Genomic DNA, 21,832 nt, shown 5'->3' on the forward strand with positions numbered 1-21,832 from the left:
AGAAATAAAATGCCTCTGCACTATGAAATAGGGGTAGTATTCCGTAACTACATCATTACTGGTATTATTTTGATAATATTGCCAGCAGTTTTGGATGCAGTTTTTCATGAAGGATAGCATGGGTAAAGAGCATGTGAAAGAAGAAAATACTGTAAGGATGCTGAAAAAACCCCACATGCTAGAAAACAAGGGTTATGGAGGGTGAGCTAAGTCAGACCTGACAATGGTGGGGCCAGTTCCCTCTGGCCCTAACGAAGTGGCCCTAACTACAGCACTTGCCTCCTTTAAAGGGGTATTTTAGGGACACTGTCTGCCTCTTTACAGCATCCAGTTAGACTACCCTGACAGTCAGTTGTTTGAGGTTATGAACTTCATAAGAAGTGCTATTTTTCTTTTGAGCCCTAAAAAAAAATGCAGGGCTTTGTGCTATTGTGTAATCCTGCAGGCTGAGTGTCCCGAGTTCACTGCAGTGTGTTTGTTGTGGAGAGGAATTGTAGCGACACGTCTTGCAGTAACAGCACAGTGAGGGGAGAGCCGAGTTCCTGAGAGAGCTCAGTGCCCCTGATATGTGTGTTTGATTGCTCTCTGATTCTCCCTGGCTGCACTGAATTTTCCAGACAATATTCTGAATGCATTAAAAACTGTGGACTGTTTCGCCACAGGGAAAGAGATGTGAAACCCAGATTCTGTTGCAAAACGTAAAACTGCAGTGATACATCCACAAAAGGATGTGGTTGTTTAAGTGGAATTCAATGTTTTGTTGCCAAATAATAACATGCTGTCATGACTTTTATTCTATGCCTATAAAATGATTAATAATGATATATACTTTGACAGAATGTTTGTCTGTAATCATTGTATAACAGAACCATTGCATTAATTTCAGAGTACTAGAAATTAGCACATTCAGATAGATAATGATGACATTTATATGCTGTAGTGAACTTTTGTCTTTTTGCTGTTTTCATGTGCAATAGAAAGGAAAGACAGATACTGAGCGGGTTTTTTGCATGCTGCAAGCCACAATTCTTGACCTAAAAACATCAGAATAATCTGATCATAAGGATGTGTGTGTTGATGGTTGAGACAAATCAGTGTATAAGGAGGTTTTGAAACTTTGTGTTTCTGTGGCCTTGGCTTCTTTAATTTTTTATGTCAAAATGGTTTTTGTGGCCTCAAATAAAGAGCAAACTAGTTGCAGTCCCTAAGCAAACCTGAACAGATTGTAAGGTATTCATCTTAGTGCCCCTCAGCTTATGAGAGAGTGACACTGAGAATGCAAGGAGCTGGGAATTGTGCATGAAACAAACCAAATCAAAGTAATCTTGAGACAAATGGTGAAGAAGTTCCCTTGGGTAAAATTGTGCATTTGCTGAAGACCCCATTCCTCTAGCTCATATCTGGATGTCTGTAATGTTAGTAAGGATTTTGGTCTTGTGGGATTTGCGGTGCACTGTCATAGGTTTAGGAGTATGTACACATCAACAGGGCTGCTGTGATGAATGATTTCTTTTTCAATCAGTAGGAATACTTTAGTCTTAATTTTCACAAAATAATGAAGACTGAATGGAGAGCTTGTTACAGGAAACAAAGTGAAATTGAATGACCATTACTTGGTTCATTTTAAAAATGATGAAAGGACAGGCAAAAATTGCTTTGTGGCTGAGGTCTTGATTACAAAAATGGAAAATGTTTGATGGACCAGTGAGGCTGAGGGATATATAAAAGTGGCAGAGCTTGATTTTCCTGGAATGAAAGATACTAATGTTTTCTGGACCCCAAGGGAGGGAGAGAACTGCCTGAAGAAGGGTACAAGAACTAATTGGAAAATCTTGAGGCAAGAGAGAAGAGCCAGCTGACCTTGCTGACTTGTAAAGATTTTTATCACACTTGTTTTGGCTGCATTCTTGTCATTTGACTAAAACCTAATACCACTGAGTGTTCTCACTGAGATCTCAGCACTTTTTGTTGTTTGGAGTCATCTAAAGATGAGGTTTTTTTCATAGGTGGACACAGATCTTACTCTGTGTTGACCTCCTCAGTCTTTTCATTCTCAGCCTTAGGCAAACAGTCTATATTTAATTTTTTCAATGTGACCAGTTTTTCAATGTGATCTCCCTTCAAATAGACTTAGGAGGTGCACGTGGGTTACTGTGATGTAAACCTTCAGTGAAAATGTTGGCTGCTTTAACAACTAGCTTTTCTTTCCTTCTTTTATTTTCGTCTCCTGCGCCTTATCACTAATGACAGGGTTTTGGGGTTGTGGTGTTTCCCCTCTGATACTAAAAGATTAGTTGGTTTTTGATATATGGTTTTATTTTGGCTGTTTGGGGGGTTTTTTGTGCATTTGTGGGTGGGTGGGGTTTTTTTCTTTTTGGTGGTTGGGTTATTTTTGTTGCTGCTGTTTGTGGTTTGGTTTCTTTGGTTTTTTTTGCTAATGTTTCTATCTTGTGCAAGCCCTTGAGACCCAAGGTGCACCAGCTGAATCACAGAAGTGCAACTGCACCCTGTTAACCACAAGAAGGCTTTGCTGGAAGTGTGGTGCTCAGTCAGTGGAGAGCAGAGCAATTTCTCACTGTGGTTAGTGTCACAGAGAGGGAAGGTGTGCAGAGACACAGATATGTGTCACATGGCATGGAGGGTGTGAAGGCAAGCTCTGGGTGTTGGCCACCTGGCTTTTTGGTGACTCTTAAGGCAATTGGCAGGGCAGGGTGTTGAGTGATGGAAGATGGGGCTCTGAAAACAGGGGGTAGAGAAGCAAGGGAAATGCTGCATGGGGGAAAAGCATATTGTGTCTTGTGCTAATAGTGATGCAGGCTTGGAATTACTTTCAGGCAGGGAGGATGTAGATCATAACTCTGGAAGCTACAGGGAGCTGTAAAAATCTGCCTTTGAAAGCTTACTGCATCCTGGCAATGCCTTAATGCTTCCTCTTCTCCTCCATGCTTGCAAAGGTCTGCTTATGTGGCATGTTAGCTTTAGGTCAGGTGTGTTTTGGGAAGTGTTTTCTTCCAGACCTTATTATGTGCGTTCAGTTTGAATTTTTTTGTCAATTTTCTTGTTGTAGGAGAAAGTAAAACTACATAAAGACTAAAAAGCCAATCACACACGACTCTAAAAAAAAAAAAATCTGCTTTAAGTAGAAAATTTGATGAAAAATGGAAAATATCCTGTGATCTACAGGACACTAGCCCTCTTACTTTTCACCTGCTGCAGCCAACAGCTAGGAACATGTTCTGCATTAAACTGAACTTAGTCTTATGCTGGCCAAGGAATGTGACTAGGTTAGCAAGCTGCTTTCTTATCAATCAGGAGTCAAATGATCCAGAAGAGGAACACAGAGTTCCTAGTAAAGGATCATTGGAAGCAGGACAGCTTTGCTAATTAGATTCCTTTTACTTTATTTTTACACATCAATAGAATTCTGCATACAAATGTAGTTGCACCGAGGGTGTCAAACAGTACAAATTGTTGTTACACACATTAATCAAGGGCATGGAAGAGCAGCTCCCGGAGAGAAGATTCCCCTGCCTTATGTAAGCTTTGATCTGCAGTCTCTCGGTCACCTCGTCTCCTTCCATTAAGACTTCTGATCTCAGAAGGAATAAAATTTCCCATCTTCTGGCCCTGGCAATTTCCTTACAGTGAAATTTGTCAAAAGTCATGAGATACCATGGCTAAAGTCCTGGATAAAAGTACTTACGTGCCCACCCTTTCAGAGGTTTCCTTCCCCTGCCTCCTGTCCTCTCTCTCCCTGAAAAAGAGCTTTGGTGCAATTAGGAAGACAGAAACTAGAATCTGCATGCAACTTAAACATCACATCTTCATTCATCCTTAAAAAATCTTCTTTGTACATCATCCTCTCATCTCTAAGAAGTGATAGAAGCCTCCACAGCCTTTCATGTTTTGGGAAATAATTGCACTGAAGGGAATTAACGCGCGTTTATAGGGTGGTAAAACAAAAATAAATGGCATTGAGGTATTTTTGTTGCTCTAGCTTAGCACCTTGATGTTTGGATGCTTGTGATTTTTCATATTGCAATCCCTCTTGTGAGTCCAGCTCCCTGTGCCTCTTCCTTGCACCCCCTCCTGTACTGTCCCTTCCCTTCTGCTGCAGTGGGAAGTTGACTTTGCCTGCAGGTCTGATTCAATTTTTTTCCTGGTGGGTTGCACTCAGTCAAAGCCCTGGGGTTACAGAAAGAAAAGAAAGAATAGCCTTGTGGTCATGGTACTAGCCTGAAACTTGGATTTTTATACACTTTGTCAGACTTGTTTTATTACAGTATTCACAAGTCCCTTAGGGGATGTTTGGCAAAGGTGTTTTGTCTCTTAATTACCTTTTGAAATCCAAGGGAGACTGTATGTCTAAATATCCACAGGAGTCTTGTCCTGTGTGTGTTGGTTTGCTGTCTGCAAAGGTGAGATCTCTATCCCAGACAGAAAATGCTCTGTCTGAACTTTCTTCTGTGATAAATGTCTTGTTTAGTAGATAACCTTTCTTTTCCTAATATGCATATATATATATTCTTTTTTATATCTATACACACACCTAGGTATATATGGGAATGTTTATATAACCTGTACTAAACATTTTTTTGCTTCTTCATGTAGTGCTTTTAAGATATAAAATATTTCACTTAAGAATAAAATATTTTTCTCTTTTTTGCATAACCCATTGATTTTACGTTTTTACATTCAGTCAATTAATTTTTGTGAGGACTGGGCCATAAGCATATAGGTAGGCTGCAGAAAGGTGTTGGTGTTTTGCCCAGAGTTTGTGGTTGCTGTGCTAAGGTCTTTCCTCACCATCCTTGCAGCTTATGTCTGTGATTATGCTATTTATCATACTATTTATGATTAATAAAATGCTGGTCCCTTGGCTGCTTACACCAGACATGTTAATTCTGGATGGATGGATGGATCTGAACCACAGCCATTGCTAGGTACAAAACAGCTTGCTAGCACACAATTTAAGGGAAGAAACAAACAATTTATGTATGGTTGAAAGAGCACAGATAATAAGGTAAATAAGTTCTGGGTGAAATGGTCCCTAAGCATTCTTTGCCTGCCTTATAGACATTTGTCACGTGCCTAGAGATCATTTATATAGAGAACACAATATCCTTCACAACTTCTCCAGTTTCCCTCCAAACTGAGAACTTTAGTGTGAATTGTATTCTGTGCAGGGAGTTGTGTTTCTTGAGCTCACAGAATGCTTTGTTCAGTAACAGTCCCTCGGATTTGTCATTAAGTTTAGTGATTTTTTTTTTCAATTAAAACATAATGTAAAATTATTGCCCAATTAGGAAGCATTATTGTGTGTTTATAAGCATCCCTGAATGTACTAACCCACTGGAAGCATGCAGATGTCTGTTGGAATTTAATTTCTCTGCAGCACATTGGGGGTGGGGACAGAGGAGAAGTAGCAAGAAAATTATAGTTGCTGCAGTAAATACCAGGCTTCTCCCAGTGACCTGCACTGACTGAAGAGTTTATTACATCTAATGTAAGCATAAAGCATCTGTTCAGCAATGCTGTTCTCTGGCTGGTCTGTATTTGTACCAGCAAATCAATCACTCTTGGCTGATTGTTGCCTGTTGTGGGGAGTCACGGAGAAAAGGGGGTGCCACATTTTAAACTTTATTGTATGAAAGATGTTGTGGAATACCTGCAAGGCTTCAGTGTACATCAAGCAGTGGCAACCTTGCTTCACCCTCCTGAGCTCCAGAGGCACAGAGGCAGAGGTGTGCAGGCCAGCAGGAATCCTGTGGGTGGATGGTATAGCCTGTAGCAAGGAGCATGGATGATGGACAAGGTGTCCCAGAAAGCTAAATTTAGAGCTCTCTAAGGTTTTTTTTTAATCTGGGGGTTCCTACAAAGTCAGTCTGTGTTGTCAGGTGGTGACACCCTGCAATAAGGCAGAGGTGTGGTGAACCTTGTGCTCTAAATTGAGCAAATTCTACTTTGGAGCACAGAACTGCTGCTGGTACATGGTGTGTGCTGTCCTTGCTCTGGGCTGTCGAGGGTGAATCCAGGGCACTGCCTTCAGCACCTTGTGATTTTACTTGGTTCCAGTTAAAGCTGGCACTTCACTGAGATGGCTTTTTCCCCCCCAGAAGAGGTGTTTTTGTGCTTTGCAGTAGCTTGTACCCCATCAGCCAACCCCAGAGCTGTGGTATGTTGGCCATGAGTGGCTGCCTTGGAGGCAGCTCCCCAGGGCTGGCCAGTCTGTGTAACACAAAAATTTGGCTGAGTCCCTCAGGGTGTGATAGCCGGCTAGTGAGAGCCTCTGAATGGTGGCCAGAGTAACAGCTACATGAGCAAAGCATTCTTTTTCATGATCACCATGATTACATGATCACCAGCATTCTTTTATTTCTTTTATCTGCTTTGCAGGCTCTGTACCTGCTGCTATTGGATGTAGCAAAAAAAAAAAAAAAAAAAAAAAAAAAAGTGTCTTTGTCGGGGTGGTTTTTTACAATCTAAATAACACCTTGTTCGTGTGGGGCTTTTTTTTTCCTCCTTTTTTTTTAAATGTAGTATTTCTGGAGCAGGTCCTGGCAGTGTCAGCCACCAGCCTGAGCAGTTCTTTTGTGCCAATGCTTTTGAATCTCTGCCTGTGTCAGTGTATTTCCCAGGGAATTAGCCAAGATTATTCAAACCTCAGATAAAATTTATTTATTCTATTAGCAGCAACTTCAGTATAGCCAATTTTCAGCACTTGGTGAAGATGACAATTTTGCTTTTTTTGCTAGAAAGCCTTTGCATGTGCTTCCATGTGTGGATCTTGTTGCCATGGCATCAGCTTATAAGGCTGAGAAGCACAGGTGGGAGCATTAGCCAGTAAATAGGCATTAGGAGCCAGCCCTGCTGCTGCATAGGGCTCAGTCTAGTGGTGAGGATAGAGATGTGGGGTATGGCAGTGATTTATGTATTTTAATGGCTGGGACTTGGAGCTTTTCCTGTCTGCAGTGTTGTGGAATAAAGGACTCCATGCAGTCCTGCTAGTGCTCTTGCACAGGCATTGCTTTTCCTGCTGCTTTCTCTTGATTTTTCTGAAGATGAGGCCATGCTGGAAGGTGCTGTGACTTGAATTATTTTTCTTGCCCTGTTTTCCCAAATGCTTTAATGTGTTGTCTAAGCACCTTTATTCTACAGAGTCTTTTTCTTCTTCCTTGCCGTTGTTGTGTTGGGATGGCTTTGCCCAAATGTTTTCATGTAGCAGTTGTGACAGGGGTAAAATGTGAATAGTAGCGATTGTGGTGTTCATTTGTAACACAAGAGCTCAAGCTACTCAGTGTGTCAGTCCTGGGTGTCCCTTCCCCAGTAAATACTCAAGCACAGTGAGCTGAGCACAAGGCCTGTTTTATTAACTTCCATGGTTTTATGTTCTGCAGACATGGAGGTGATTATAGCTGTTTCTCTGGCTGTGAAAGCTATTGAGTTATGCATGCACAGAACCATATAAACTTTTGATGGTATGGGCTTCTAGTTTTTAATATAATTGAGCATATATTCCTGCATTATATTTTGCCATTGCAAATATTCTTTAAGAAGAATGTGCTTATCAATTTTCTCCAGCTCAATATTAGGTATAATGGGCAAGTACTTTCAAGACAGTGACCTGGATACAGGATTTTGAGGAGGTTGCTTTTATTTAAATTAAAAACTTGAGGACACTCAGCAGAGTAACCTTGTGTGAAGTGAAGTCTCTTTCACATCAGACAATTATGGCTGCTGTGACCTTGCAAAAGGAATTCTGTGGGAAAGACAAGCCCTTGCAGTAAGGACAGGGGACTGCTCTGGGTGCCCGTGTTACCATCATTGGTGAGCAACTTACAAAAACTCAGTACACCAAAGCAACTTAAACATCAGACGTGTTCACAGCAGCTATAGAGAAGGGTGAAAAATAATTGAACAATAAGTTTGCTTTGAAAAGAAATTCTTAACTGATTTCCATCATTAATGAGCTAACAGAAGGGTGGAGTCCCAGGGTAGTTTATCTCCATTCTAGGCAAATGACCGAAGGGATCATATCACGTCAGGTTTATCACACTGAGCCTGTATACTTTGAGCAGTTCCTCAGGGGTCAGCTGGAAAAGCAATCTAGCTGAGAGATGGAGATCTTCATCACCGTTTTGATTCCCAGCTGCCTCTGTATGGCTTAATCTGTGTTTGCTCTGTTCCTCTTGTTGGATCCAGTGGGTGTTGTCAAAGGTGTCATGTTTTTGCAGAATCATGGCCAGTCTTGCTTGAAAGGGTTGAAATGTCTGCATTTTGAAAAAAAAAAACCTCTTTATTAAACAAACAATCATGCACTCCTGCCACTAAGCCCCTAAGTGAGGCTACAAATGAAATTCCATTTAAGAGTGAGAACACTTCGTCCTTGATTTTGCATCCTAAAAACTGTAGTTGTTTGTTTCAGGTTAATTTTTAATTTCCTGTCATAATTGTGACTGTCTTCCTTCTGGTAGGCAGGTTCTGATCTAATAATTCATATTTCTTTTTCAGATTGCATGTGGCTCAGAGCATAATCTGGCAATTGTTGGTAAGTAGCTTAATTTTATAACAAATCCTCACACCCTTTTTTTCATTTTTAGTAGCGCAAGATGAAAGAAAATGTGTACATCAAACATACTGAATTATTATGGGCATTGTGTGCCCATAAGGAAAGGAGGACAGTAACATATAGATGTAGAGGAAAGAAGAGAAACTGGTGACAGTAAGTGGTGGTGATTAAATTGTGGGCTTGTAGACCAGCGCCTGTAAGGAGGGAGGGGTTGATGGATGTAACAGAAAAATACATCCAAAGCGTTTGCAAAGTGTTCCAGGCTATTTTAGCCTGGAGCCATTGCAACAATCCAGGCTGCAGATTCAGAATAGTACCTAAGCTTGACGCTGGTCAAAAGTATCTTTGTTTAACAAGACGGAAATTATTAACATAGAAATTATTGCTGAAAAGAGTCCTGAGTCTTCTGTTGTTCAAAGCTTGGAAAACCTTCAAAATGTCAGTCAGTGGTAGACAGGTTCTTTAGTGCATTTTAGCATAATGCAGCTGTAGTAATAATGATGGAAGTACTAGGAAGCTAATGTCGGTGGAGAAATCGAATTTTGTGTACTAATTCCAGGAACAATTGGATTCTTGCTTTCATGTGATGAGTTGATAACTGAAGTTTGATACATGATTGCTATTATATATAATTGCTTGTTTAGGAACATTTTTAACTGTAGATTTTCGAGTGCTTTATAAAGGAGGTCAGCATAATTATCCCCATTAATAGACAGGACAAGACAGATGAAGAAAGGAATTCTGTGCTAATGAGAGCTGGAAATGAAGCAGCACTCCATCCACGTAGATGATTTTGATTGCTGTGACTGATGCATTGAAGTGCCAAGTAAAGAATTTCCTTAATTTTCTAAAGTGTGAGTTGACAGAGGTAGAGAAAAGTATCTATTTGGTATTCAACCTGCTTTCCATGCACTATTTTTTTAAGTTTTGTTAAGTGGCCTCAAAGGTGGCATTTTCTATATTTCTATGTCTGCTGTAGTATATTTCCTAATTATCCTTCTCCAGTTAAACCTTGTAGTGAATTCGCTAAGTGCTATTAAGTTTATGGCTGGATTTAAGAAAAGATTTTTCCTTTTGCCTTCTCCCTACTTGTTCAGCGTCACATGCCTGTATTAATTGTCAGGCTGGTGCTTCTGAAAGTCAACTGAAGAGCAATCTTGTTTCTTGCTGAATTGATGAAGTAAAAGTGTGCTGCTGGCAGATTCCTCCAGTGTGCATGAAAGCAAAGCACTGAGTTTGAACAACCTTCTCTCTGCTTATGTCCTTTTAAGCTTTCTGCCTTCTAGGCAGAAATCTCTGGAAAAAATGGGTTGGGGAAAGAAATTCTAGAAGAAAGTTACAATAAACGAAGAACTTTGCATATGTAAAGAACACCATATGCCTATCTAAGCTGCATGCTATGCTCATTGAATTCAATGGAGGAATTATCAGTGCTGGAAGCCAGTCAATTTTATTTTAAGGACAACAGAAATGTGATGTTGCAAATTTTTTTAACTGAAGAACTATGATACAATTTTCCCTGAATTGAATTTTACATATGCTTTTTAAAACGTTTGACTTTCTAGAACATTCTGTGGTAGGATTTCTCTGCTCGTTGGCCATTCTTGGTTCAAAGCTGTCAGCTGTTATAGTCCTTAAAAGATATCACAGAGATTTCCATGAATATGTCTACTTGATTGTACAATTTTCTAATAGCTTATCATTCAAGCAGAGTTCATTTATAACAACTATATCAGCCATGTCTTTCTTACTTGGTAAATGCTTGAGTGATTGACTTTCAAACTGAAATAATTCAAGTTCAGTATGACAGGTAAACTGAAAAGCCTTTAACAGTATAATATCCAAGTCAGTATTTCTGGTTGTATATACAAATGTGCTTGTGCTTTGTTTGTTGCATCATCTTTTAAATAGAAAGATTTTTAGGGCGAAGAGGCTGGATTTATGATTCATTCCACAAATTCTGGGGTAGTGTTCCAATCATCTTGCTTGTTTGATTTGTAAGGCTAGCAAGCAGTTAGGTATTTTCATGTGACTTTATACAGTCTGCATCCATTTGTACAGTTCATTTATTTGAATTCTCTTTTCTTCCTTTCTTCTCCTGATGTCAGTGCAAAATTTGTCTGTTCTCTTCATTGTGATGGCACTTGCTCCTTTTTTGGGGGCCGTATTGGTAGCATTTTGGTTTTCATTTGATCATGAGGTAAAAGGAGATATAAAGGAGATTTGATATAAAGGAGGATGAGATGTGGGTTGTCTTGAAATGTACCTGCTTTTCTAAACTTAATGAGTTAAAAGTTGCTATTAGTACATGAAAAAGTGTAAGTCCTAGCCCTTGCTGAAAACACATTTTTATTTTCATTGGAGTTGTACTGTGAAATGAATTCTAAAATTTGTAAATGTTGTAGTATTTTTTATGTTTGTATGACTTTTCACTTGAGAACAAAAATCCTTGCCTGTTAAGAAAAGACCTTGCACTTTTCACCTCAATCAAGGATTAATCATCTTAGGAGCCAGCCTATTTTTGTACTGAAAGAAATGGGTAGTTATTTAATAAACGTTGTATAATATATCTGGAAAACACCTTGCTACACTGAAAACTTGTGTGTACTTACTGAGCACCACAAAGATACCTTTTCTACCTGAATGTGATAGCTGCAATGTTAGTGCTGAGCTTGGTGATACTGAGACAGTCTTTGAATGACTGAAATACATGATGGAACTAAATCACTGTGACAAAGCTGGGCTTTTTCCAGGTTTGGGAGTCTGTAGTGTTTTCAGCACTGAAAAGGTAAGGAGGTTTGATTCTTACCCTAAAAAGCCTGTGTTTAAAAACTGTATTTATGGAGAAGGCTCTTATCAGTTTTCTACCAACTCCCCAGTAAGAATTTGGTGTTCCTTTTTTGAAAAAGAGAATAGTTCTCTTTCAAGAGAACACATAGCTCATGCAATGCTGCAACTTAAATAATCAAGCAATATTAACTGTGTGGAAGTAGAGATGCTCTTAAATGCAGCAATGCCTTGACTGTGCTGCAACCACAGAGCACAGGACAGAATGCCATGAAGAACCTCCAGATGCAGATATCTTTTTTTAGTAAGAATTATACCATGGAATTTTATTCAAGCCTGCTGGAGGTAGTTAAATCCCCCCCCCCCCGAAATCATTACAAGGATGACAGTTCTGTAGTCTGTCTCCCCAAAGCCTTGATAATGCATTATATCCCTTTTGGTCTTTCTTTTAGTCATTTTCTCAACCTGTATAAACTAATGAAAATCTTTTAAACAAAAGATACTGGAGGAGATGTAGGGAGGAGTGCTTGTTTTAAAAGCTAATTAATTTCTGTTGAAGTCCAACTTTAAAGGAGCCTTCAAAGGGGAATTTGTTTGTTTGGAAGAGAAAGATGTGGATCTTTCAAGTTAACATTTTCTGGTGTGGTGTTTTGAAGGGGATAAGTGTTGGGACATGTGGCTACTTCAGATAGTGCAAAAAGCTTTTTCTTGCACTTTCATAGTCAGCACAATGAATTCTGACTTCTGCTCGTTTTCTTGCAAGGAGGATTTAAAACATCCTTCAGTGAGGTAATCCCCAGATCCTGACTTGGACACTGTCAGTGCAGGTTGTGGTGGTGCAGTGGTGTTCACAAGGAGAAACTGGGCTTTGTCATTCATGTCATTGTTACTCATTTGATACTTCTCTTTGTCTCCTTTGGCTTTTTCCATATTCAGGATACTTACTCAGCACTGCTTTCCCCCCAGGATTAATAGTAATGGAGAGGGCACCATGTAATTAATGTTAAAACAATAAAAATGAGCCCCAAAGGCCCAAGCTGGCCACCCAACCCTAAGAGTGTTTTGCACATGGAAGTACAGGTGACATGTGAGGAGACAAGGCCTGGCTGGTCACACCGAGTTTCAGTGTGTTCAGTGCAACAGCATTGCATTTGTAAAATCACTTCTCAGCTTTCTGCTAAACCACAGGCCCTTCCAGAAGAGGGCTAGTTTTGTCTCCCATTGCCTTTTTCATTTTCTGTGAATTAGAATAAGCTTCAGGATTTTGTCTTCCTTGGTTAGTGTGCAATCACAGCTGTAAATATCACAACACAGGCATTCACATCCTTCTGAGGCTGCAGTTGGAGAGTAAAACCCAATACTAAATTTAATGGAAGAATAGTCTTTGAAGAGAAAATTAGGATTAAACATCCTTCCACTCAAATGGTAGCTCACGCCTCAAGTGGTCTGAATTAAAGTATGCAGTATTTTAGAGGGGCAGTAAAAGAGCTGTTACTCCATGCTACGTTGAGATTTTCTTTTTATATTTCTATCCTGGAAGAAGATAGCAATTATGAGCTGGAAAACAAATGTGGTCAAAGCAATCAAAGCTTAGGGAGGTGGTGATGCACATCCTAAATGGTGGTGGTGTTGACGCCATCCCAAACACTTTGGTTCTGTGTTTTTTGATAAGGAAGCTGAAGGGTTCCTACGTGCAAGCCAGTACCTCTCATTTAGCAGGGTTCCGTACTTTTAGCGGAGTCCCATGGTTCAGTTCCACGATTCCAACTGAATTATGGTGCACAGCATCAGTCGGGGAAGGGCTGCAAGAGATGATGCAAGATGTGTTTGTCTGGCGGAATGAGCAGCCGTGGGGAGGGGAGGCCGTGCAGGCTGATCCTGCCCTGTGCTGACAGTGTTATTTAGCTGTTCACAGCTGCCCTGCCGAGCAGCAGAGACAGTCCCGTGTCTGACATTGGGCCCGGGGGACTCAGCAGTCTGTCACGAGGAGAAAAATCATAAATTCTCTCTGTTGCTGTGGTGTTTGGAGGAATCTTCAGCATACACAGAGGAGGGCACTGGTGTTCAGCAAGGAGCCTGAGTCTGCTAGTCTGTTGCTTTATTTATTATGCATGAAAAATCCCAGTGCAGCCAGGGACTGTATTGTAAAGGTTTCCTGGCAGACCAGCATGGAGTCATGTTGCAGCACGCTGTCTCTTTGCATTGCAGCACTAATCACATTCTCTGCTTATTAAAGGGCACCTGGCAGGACTTCGAGTAACCATCACTGTTGTCATTTTCATGCGGGTTATATGTCGACCTTCTAAATTTATTCTCTGGCAGAGCAATTTCGTATGTCATCTAGCTCTTAATGTGGCTTTGACTGTTAAAATAGCTCTTCAAAATATAAGCTCTTTTGGTTATATTTGTTGAGAAAAAGCAGCCTCATATCTATCATTACCTGATCACCTGTCTGAGTGCTTTGGACATAGCTGGATATAGATTTGACATCACAGTTTTACTGTCATGGTTAGGTACAGTGATTTGTTAAAATGTCTTCTCACTTTGTGTTTCTTTTTGGTATACTGTTGGTGCTCCAGGCAAACTAATTGTTCTTCTGGTAAGATTGAAGCTGAAATTGAATTTCAAATTTCAGAAGTCTGATTATTTAGTTATTTTCAGGAGATTATACTCAAAAAATCTGATCCTCTGATCTCTTAGTGTTTCTTTTCCAAGGGCTAATGGAAAGCCAAGTTGCCAACTATCTCAAGAATTTGTGGGTGTAAGGTGATGAGGAGAGAAATGAGGAAATGCTAATTTGAGCATTTGGAAAAGCCTTCTGACGGGGCTAAAAATGGCTTTGCACCAACGGAATTGTCTGAAGTCAGTGGCTGCTGGCTATAGGAAAGGGTGGATATTGTGCTGTGAAAAGCTAATTAGATTCACAAGAGAAAATAGGATTGTATTGACTCCCTAAAAAGAAACTCCAGAGTTTAGGATAAGATCTGACTCAACTGCATCTTCTCTTACTGAAATGAAGTCCAGATTTTACAGCTACCTTCTCTTGCAGGCTTTGTCACTGTATTGATGAATATTTTGGGTGACTTAACTCTCTGGAATGCTGTGTTCAGCTTCTTCTTTTCTCTGTGCTGCTTGTCAATTTACCTTGTGAAATCTTTGGAATAAAAACTGCCTCTTAGTGTATTTTAGAACTGCCTAGAGTAAAGGGACCTGATTTTTTTGTTTGTTTTGTTTTAGTATTGCATTGCAACTAATAATAGTTGCAATCACTTCCCTTCCCCTCAGAGAAGCAGTTTTAAAATATAATTAGTCCTGGTGTGTGTGCCTCTATCTTAATTTATATCATTTAGCATATAAACAGGTAATAATGCAGTGCTTGTCATATTGTTTACAGTGTGGTTTCCTGCTGCTACCAGATGCAGAGCTGCTTAGGCAGGCCCTGAAGATAAGAGCTGTAATTTTTTTGCTGTACAAAAAGCTCACGGTTCTTGTAAAATTTTCCCCTGAACTTTAGATATCACCGTGGGGTCAGCTTAGAGTTTGTCTAGAGCTGGGCTGCTGTGTGCTCTCAGTCTGTTTCCTGAGACACTGCGTCACATCCACAGGGATAAATCTGCTGTGTCAAGAGCCCTCCTGGAGATGGGGGAGAGGCAAGCGAGCAATGTTAACCTCTGGTGACAGCTAAACCCATCCAGCAGGAACTGGGACTGGCAGCCAGAGGAGATAATTGTCATGGGAAGACAGCAAACAACCAGCCAGTGCTACCAAGCAAGAATTTTTGCTTGAAGCTGAGGGAGTAGGGAGCCCTTCCTTGTAGGTATTTGTGGAAAGGAAAAGTCCTTCCACCTGGTTTTGGAAAATCACAGAGGATAAGAAGACTCTAGAGAGTGGGAGCTGCAGTATGGGTGCATGCAGTCCTTTGTCAGAGGGTTCACTGGATGGATACTGAGAATTTAGAGAACAAATCAGATTTTATCATATTTGTTTACTGACAGGCTCTAAGCAGAGCAATTACTTTGACGTAGAAGAACAATACTTCCAAGGCATATCTAAGACATATTTACCTGAATTTTCTAGGAAACAAACAGGAGTCACAAAACTAGGCACCCTTGGTCATCAAAGAGGGGTTAAGCATTTGGTGGCTATGAAATGAAATAAAAGACATTACAAATGTCTGCCTTCAGGGAGTCATCTGGAGCATGTGGGAGAGGTGTTCACCCAAGTGAAAGCACAAGCCCAGCAAAGCAGCTCTTAAAGCAGTTGGAAGGGCAGCAAATTAAGGCTTTGCTGCCCTTCTGCTGAGCAGCTCTGCAGTGAGCTGTGCAGGTAATTCTGGGCTCTGTCCATGCAGCAGCCTAACACTTTACCTTCTAAGTGTATCACTGAGTAGAAATTTTGCAGCTAAATGGCTGACTGGCAGGAGGGCAAGGTGGTTTATATTTAGAAAGCTGGCATGAGGAGTGCCCTGACCCTGTTGGGAGATTTGTGGCTCTCCAGGAGGGAATATCTTGCTACAGATCCTTGGGCTGACACCCCTGTGTCCGTGTGTAGTCAATATCCAGATCCTTTATGGAGCACTAAGAAATTTTTCTCTCAGCACACAAGTAGATATTTGTGACCAGCTTTGTTACATGCTCTGAGTGAATAATCTCAGAAGCTTTTGCCTTTTGATATTTTTTATGTGTGTGTGTGTGTTTTACTAACACCATCTTAAATACTCTGGTAGCTTTCTGCATAATAGAAAGATTGAAATAGGGATTTTCGGAGATTGGTTTGACTGTGAGTTGGGTTTTTTCACAAATGCACTTTAAAAGTCATGTTTGCAGCCCAGTTTTTGGATTTTGCAGTGTGTTTTGGTCATATGGTTCCACTGTTCTGTTTCAGTTGTGAAGGTCAGAAAAATCTTTCAAGAGCCAAAGCTGAAGGCAGGGGTGCTGACAGTGACATGGGTCTGAGAGATTATGTTGTAAGGATATATGGGAAATATTGCCAGGCTGCTGGTGAAACAGGGACACTTCTGGGCCAGCACTGCTCTGTTTGGCTGTAGCTGCACAGGGCTAAATGCACACATCAAGGCAGGCTTCCTGAAGCTTTTGTAAACCAAGGTGGGGTGGGGAATTGTTTCTGTACCTTTCCATAAGAGCAGATTCTCTTTTCCTGCTTTAGGATTTGGGACTTGGAACTTGAAGGTAGTTGAAATTGCAGTGGAGAAAATCTTGAGGTATTAGCTGGCAGGCAGGATTATTTTACTTCTAATAATAAAGAAGAAGCTCTTCAGGCGTGCAAGCCTAGAGCAAACTTTCTCGGTAAAAATAAAGAATTTTATTAAAAATCATTGGCTTTAGAGAGATAAGTATTTAAGAAAAATATTAGGGGAAAAAAGTCAAACGAACAGAGATTAAAAGAGATTAAAAGTTGGGATATTTATAAAAATTACCCTTTACTTGTCCTTGCTTTTTGAACTTGTTTCACTCAAGTGGTTCTTTATAGAAGGTAGGTAACAAAGTAATTAAAATTAAAAATGCTTTTGAGACTCATTTCACTATTGTGCTTTTTCCTGTGCTTTTTTTCAGAGTCTCTGAGGAGCAACTAGGCTAAACTGGAACTTTTATTATTTCTGAGAAATGTCTTCACATAATTTTATTTTTAGATTGTTGGGCTTATTTGACCTGTGAGAAAGTGTGAAGGACTGAAAACTGTATGAACAGGATTTTAAGAGGTGTTTAGCATACAACATTTACCATTCCTCATGGAGCAGTGAGAAGGGTTGATATATTCCTGGTGAACAAGTAAATCACATGCGACTCATGTCAGGCATGTTATATTTGTTTATGGTGAGGCTTCAAACATAAGTGTGGTTAGCAGGGAGCTGAATGAAGTGAGAGACTACTGCCACATATGCAGGTCTTGGTGCCCATCACTCTTTGAGGAGCAAAATGCCTGTGTTACCTGAGTACTTGATAGCTCTGAACTTGCTAGGATGGCAGCACATCTGTCTGTGTTCTCAAAACCAAAGAAACCCGTCAGTAACGCATAGGAGCTGTAATGATTTTAAAAACCAGTATGCTGATGCCTTCCTGGCAGATGTTGCAGATGAGATAGTGACATTTTCCCTAGCTTAGGTCTGGCCTACATCCTCCTCCCCTCTAGAAATCTAATGGAATAATTGCTTTGAGAAGATAACATAGGATGTATTGATCCTTGTATATACTTTTTTGGTATTTGTTCTAGCCCCGATTTGCTGAATTAAATGTTGTGTAGGGAGGACCTTTGCATGATCCATGCTCTAGGCTTTATCTTTCTTTGTTCAGATTTAGCATGTTATGCTATCCCTGCTCTGTAGCCTTGCATTGGAACAAATGACTGGTTTTCTGGGAAGTGGTTATGGTGGGGAGCATCAGCCCAAGGTGGGACAGGTGAAGCTTCTAAAGGAGCCCATAGCAAACATGAAATCCAGTTTTAGCTCTGCTCTTATTCACAGGTCATATTCACTTTGATTTTTTTTAATGTGAGTTGTTCAGTGAGTGGGAGGTTACACCCAGGGAGCATGGCCACCGTATTTGCTCTTTTGTGCACCTTTTTTTGGAATACCTTCAGGCAGCTCAGGGGATGCTGTGCCGCAATGAAATTTCCAGGGCTTATCCCAGCTGTGAGACTGACCTCCAGCGTCCTTTATGGCTCCCCTTTGGCCTTTCCAGACCCCTGTTCCTCTGGGGAATTTTGCAAAGGTGTAGTGCACTCTCAGTTTGGATGTTGTGACCTGCAGCTCTAGTGACTCAAAACCTTACAAGCTGTTCACAGATCTCCTGTTATTCACCTTGTAAGAGAGAATCCCCCAGAGTGCCACTGCCCATGACACATGCTGCAATGCCAGACACAGTGCTTTTCTGACCAGTGAAGGATGTACATGGCTAGAAGGTTTCAGGGGCCATTTGTCTCAGTAGGAAGGAATTTCTCTCAGTTAAGACTTTTGGTAGAAAGGATTTGGAACTTGATGAGTTTTCTTTTTGTTTTCCTTGTGGATGATGCTCAGAACAGCAATTCAGTCAAACGTGGAAAATTATTTTATCAGGATACATCATTAATCATCTCCCCTTCCCCTCCTTTAGGCATTTTAATATTAAATTTAAAAAAACCACCTAGTTTGCCATGACCTTGGTGACAAATATGAGTTGCCAAGAGATTGAACAAATAAGCAGCTGCTTTGCTGAATGTCTGATATTAAACTGGAGGTTGGCTTCCCTATGCCTTTAGTTTTCTGTGACACCAGCTGCTATCTTGCTGAGTTGAGACATCTCAGAAAATGGGCAGGATGACAAGCAACACTAATCATATAATTCTGAGTAGGAAGCTCACTTGCCTTGAAAGATAGTTTGCTTTGGCTTTCAAACTTCCTATTTTTTCATCCTGAACTGTTTCCTCTTATGCACTGCATTTTTTTTTTTATTTATGAACATTTAATGGTTTTTAAAATTGAATGAGATGAAAGGTGTATCTCTTAAAGACCTGCAACATGTTGTACTTCTAAATGAGCATATGGGACACTTGGTATGTGATGTGGTAGTGGAGAAAGATGTATGTATGCTCAAGGGGTAAGAACTTTTTTACAGTGTAGCCTGCTGGATTTTGTTCTATTAACAGGCTCTTGGTAGCTGTTACATTTTTCAAGGTGTGGTTTTTTTTGGTTTTTTTTTTTTTTTTTTTGTGATATTGATTTAATAAATGCTTGCTTGCAACTCCTGTAAAATAAATTACTCCCTAATTTTAGGGATAATTCATAATTTGTTACTTTTCCCTGCTGATAGATCAAATCTGAGACCTTTACTTCAAGGGAAGCTCTATTACTGAGGCCTCCAAAAGGAATTATTTCAGAAATACCAGTTGCATATGAGTTCATCATGTTAATGCTTCACATTGAGCATGCAGGATAATGTGTGATGTATGACAAATTTGGAGCACTCACTGGTTCTCTATGATGCAGACTCAGTGCATGGGTGATTCTGGCCCTTTTGAGAAGCAGATGTTTGCTTAGGCAAGAAAAGTATTTACTTTATTTGTGTTACTTCTGTACAGAGGAGGGGAAAATTGTCACCAGTGTCTGTGCTCTGCAGTGGGTTGTTGGACTCACCGTCTGATTTGTGGTCACTGAACATGACTTTAGACTCCTTAATTGTGGCACTTCTTGGTGACTATTGAAAGGTTTCATACTGGAGGCAGCTTTTAGGTATGTTTATTTAAGCTGGAGTCTTCCTTTAGTCCCAGTAGCAGTTCTGTTCTCCTCCCATAGAGAAATGCCAGGCAGGAAGCAGCCAGCTGTGAGTCTCCCTGTGCCAGATTGGAGACTGCAGACAGGATCAGGTTCGTCTGTGCTGCTTTTTTTGGTACATCTGGCCAGCCATAACCTTAAAGCTCACATGAACTTATTTCTGTAGACCCAAAAGAGAAAAAAAATGTTAAGGCTATCAGGAATTAGTATCCTTGCTGTTCTGAGATCATGCACCCTATTTTTAAGGGTTTTTTCTGGCCCGAGACTCATCTTGCCAATGAAAGGAGGCAGGAATCCAAATGTATTCTGCTTACATCCAAACCTTGCATTGCCTACCATTTATAGCAGGAGTAGTATGATGGTTTGCTGTCACTCAGATTCTTTCAGTCTTGCTACTATGCTGTTGATCAAGTTAACTGCAAGGCAAGATTCATCCTAGGTAAATTCTGGGTATCCTTAAATTAAAAAGCCTGAATGCTATTGTGTAGCTCTGTAGATTTTTTGAGTAAAGAAGCTGGCACTTTAATTTTTTTAAGCACTGTAGTAAAGAAATCTTGTTCTGTTGACAAGTTCAGCATGTGTCTTGTGCAATACTTCTCTGTCTGCTTGGATCCTCCTGCTTCTCCCATCTGCCACCTTCTCACTCTGGGGAAAGGAAACTCCATTCTGTCAAAGCAAAGTGCCAGTGAAAAATGGGGAAGACTTTTAAGAGTAGCTTTTGGATGAGACCATTCACTGAAATCAAAACTAATATAACCACAGCTCACTCTAGTTTTGCCCTGTGTACTTAGCAAAAGGTTAAAGCTGACAGGTAGTAAGATAGAGCACCTCAAGTGAAGGCTGTGCAGTTCAAAAAGGCAGAATCATTTACTTCTGCCTGTGATCATGCTCCATGGCAACATGTGCTTTGCAAGGAAAATAGCATAAATACCTATTAAGCAAAGAGATTCCCCAGCAAGTGAATTAAATGCCAGAAATCGAACGAGAGTGGGGTTGGTGGTTTTTTCCTCTCAGGGTAATTAGGGTACCTACCAATGAAGTATCATAATTGTAATGGTTGCTCTCTGAGTCTTCTGAAGTACGAAATGTCCCTCATTTTGAAATATCCTGCTTCAGAGACTGTGCATTTCTATATTTCCCAGTTATTAGTCTTATTATGCTTTGTGAAGCTAATGCATATTAACTTTGAGGATTGTTTCCCCCTGCAAAGGTTTTGTGGTTTCTTCTGCCTTATGCTGACTTGTCAATTCAGTGTGAGAAGTTAAAGCCATAAGAATGGTAAACTTGTATTATTATAGGGACTTTGTGCATTCATTGAAGTCCCCAGGACTGGAGCTCAGACTTGGTAATTGTCTTGGCTGGAAATGAATGTGCCAGGTTTCACCCTTATGCCTGCAGCTGGTGATCTCTGCCTGGGAGAGTTAAGGATTAGAGAACTCCAGGGTTGTTTTTGATAGTTTGATGTGCAGTCACCTACAAAATAATGGTAGTAAATGTGCTTATGCTTTCTTTATAGCTGGAATTTGGTTGGCCATTTGAGGCAAGGGCAGCAGAAATCAAGAGGACTTTGTCTGCTGTTGGTGCTGAGCCTTCAGGCTCCACAGCTCAGAGTCCTGAATATCCAGGGGAGCTGAACCCATGAGGTTCTGCTTGAGTCACTGTGCCTCACTCTCTGCTGCTTTGGGCACTCCAGATTACCCTCATCACACATTTGCTGGGGTTCATGTGGCCATGAATTTGATGGTTTTCATTTCCTCTCTTAACAGGGTTTTCTAAATCCTCATTCCTTGGCTGTCTGCAAGCATGCTTTACTGTTCAGTGTAAAGTCTTAGGATATGTGCTTCTCTCCTCAGCCCCAAAACCTAAGCAAAAATTTTAAATCCGAATTTTGTGATCTCCTTGCAAAAGTGTAGGACAGGTAAGAAAGCAATTATGTAGGTGAGAACTGTGTAGATAAAACTTGTCTGAAGTCCAGCTTCTCTGCTTTATCCAGGGGAATAACTGTACTGCCTCTATAAAGGCACAAAGCAAGTATTTTGTCCTGTGAAGAGCTAATTTCCAGTCTGTTATACAGCACTGTAAAATAGTCTACTGCCTGCATTAGTTTTGGCTAGAAAAATTAAACTTGGAGTTGGGCTTGAATCATGTTTTAAATTGTTAAACCCCTGGCCAAGACAGTAAAATGTTGATGATACTGCAGTACTGCAAAG

The 21,832-nt window shown here is 40.4% G+C and overlaps 1 protein-coding gene across 1 annotated transcript in view; it reads left to right on the forward strand.

Annotated features, from left to right (window-relative positions):
* Window positions 1-21,832, forward strand: part of SERGEF (secretion regulating guanine nucleotide exchange factor) — a 142,391-nt gene that overhangs the window by 70,933 nt on the left and 49,626 nt on the right. The window contains 1 exon segment of the mRNA XM_084208472.1: window positions 8,512-8,548. Within this exon segment, the coding sequence (XP_084064598.1) occupies window positions 8,512-8,548 (37 nt within the window).

Source organism: Fringilla coelebs (assembly GCF_963513975.1).
Source record: "Fringilla coelebs genome assembly, chromosome: 6".
Taxonomy (NCBI): domain Eukaryota; kingdom Metazoa; phylum Chordata; class Aves; order Passeriformes; family Fringillidae; genus Fringilla; species Fringilla coelebs.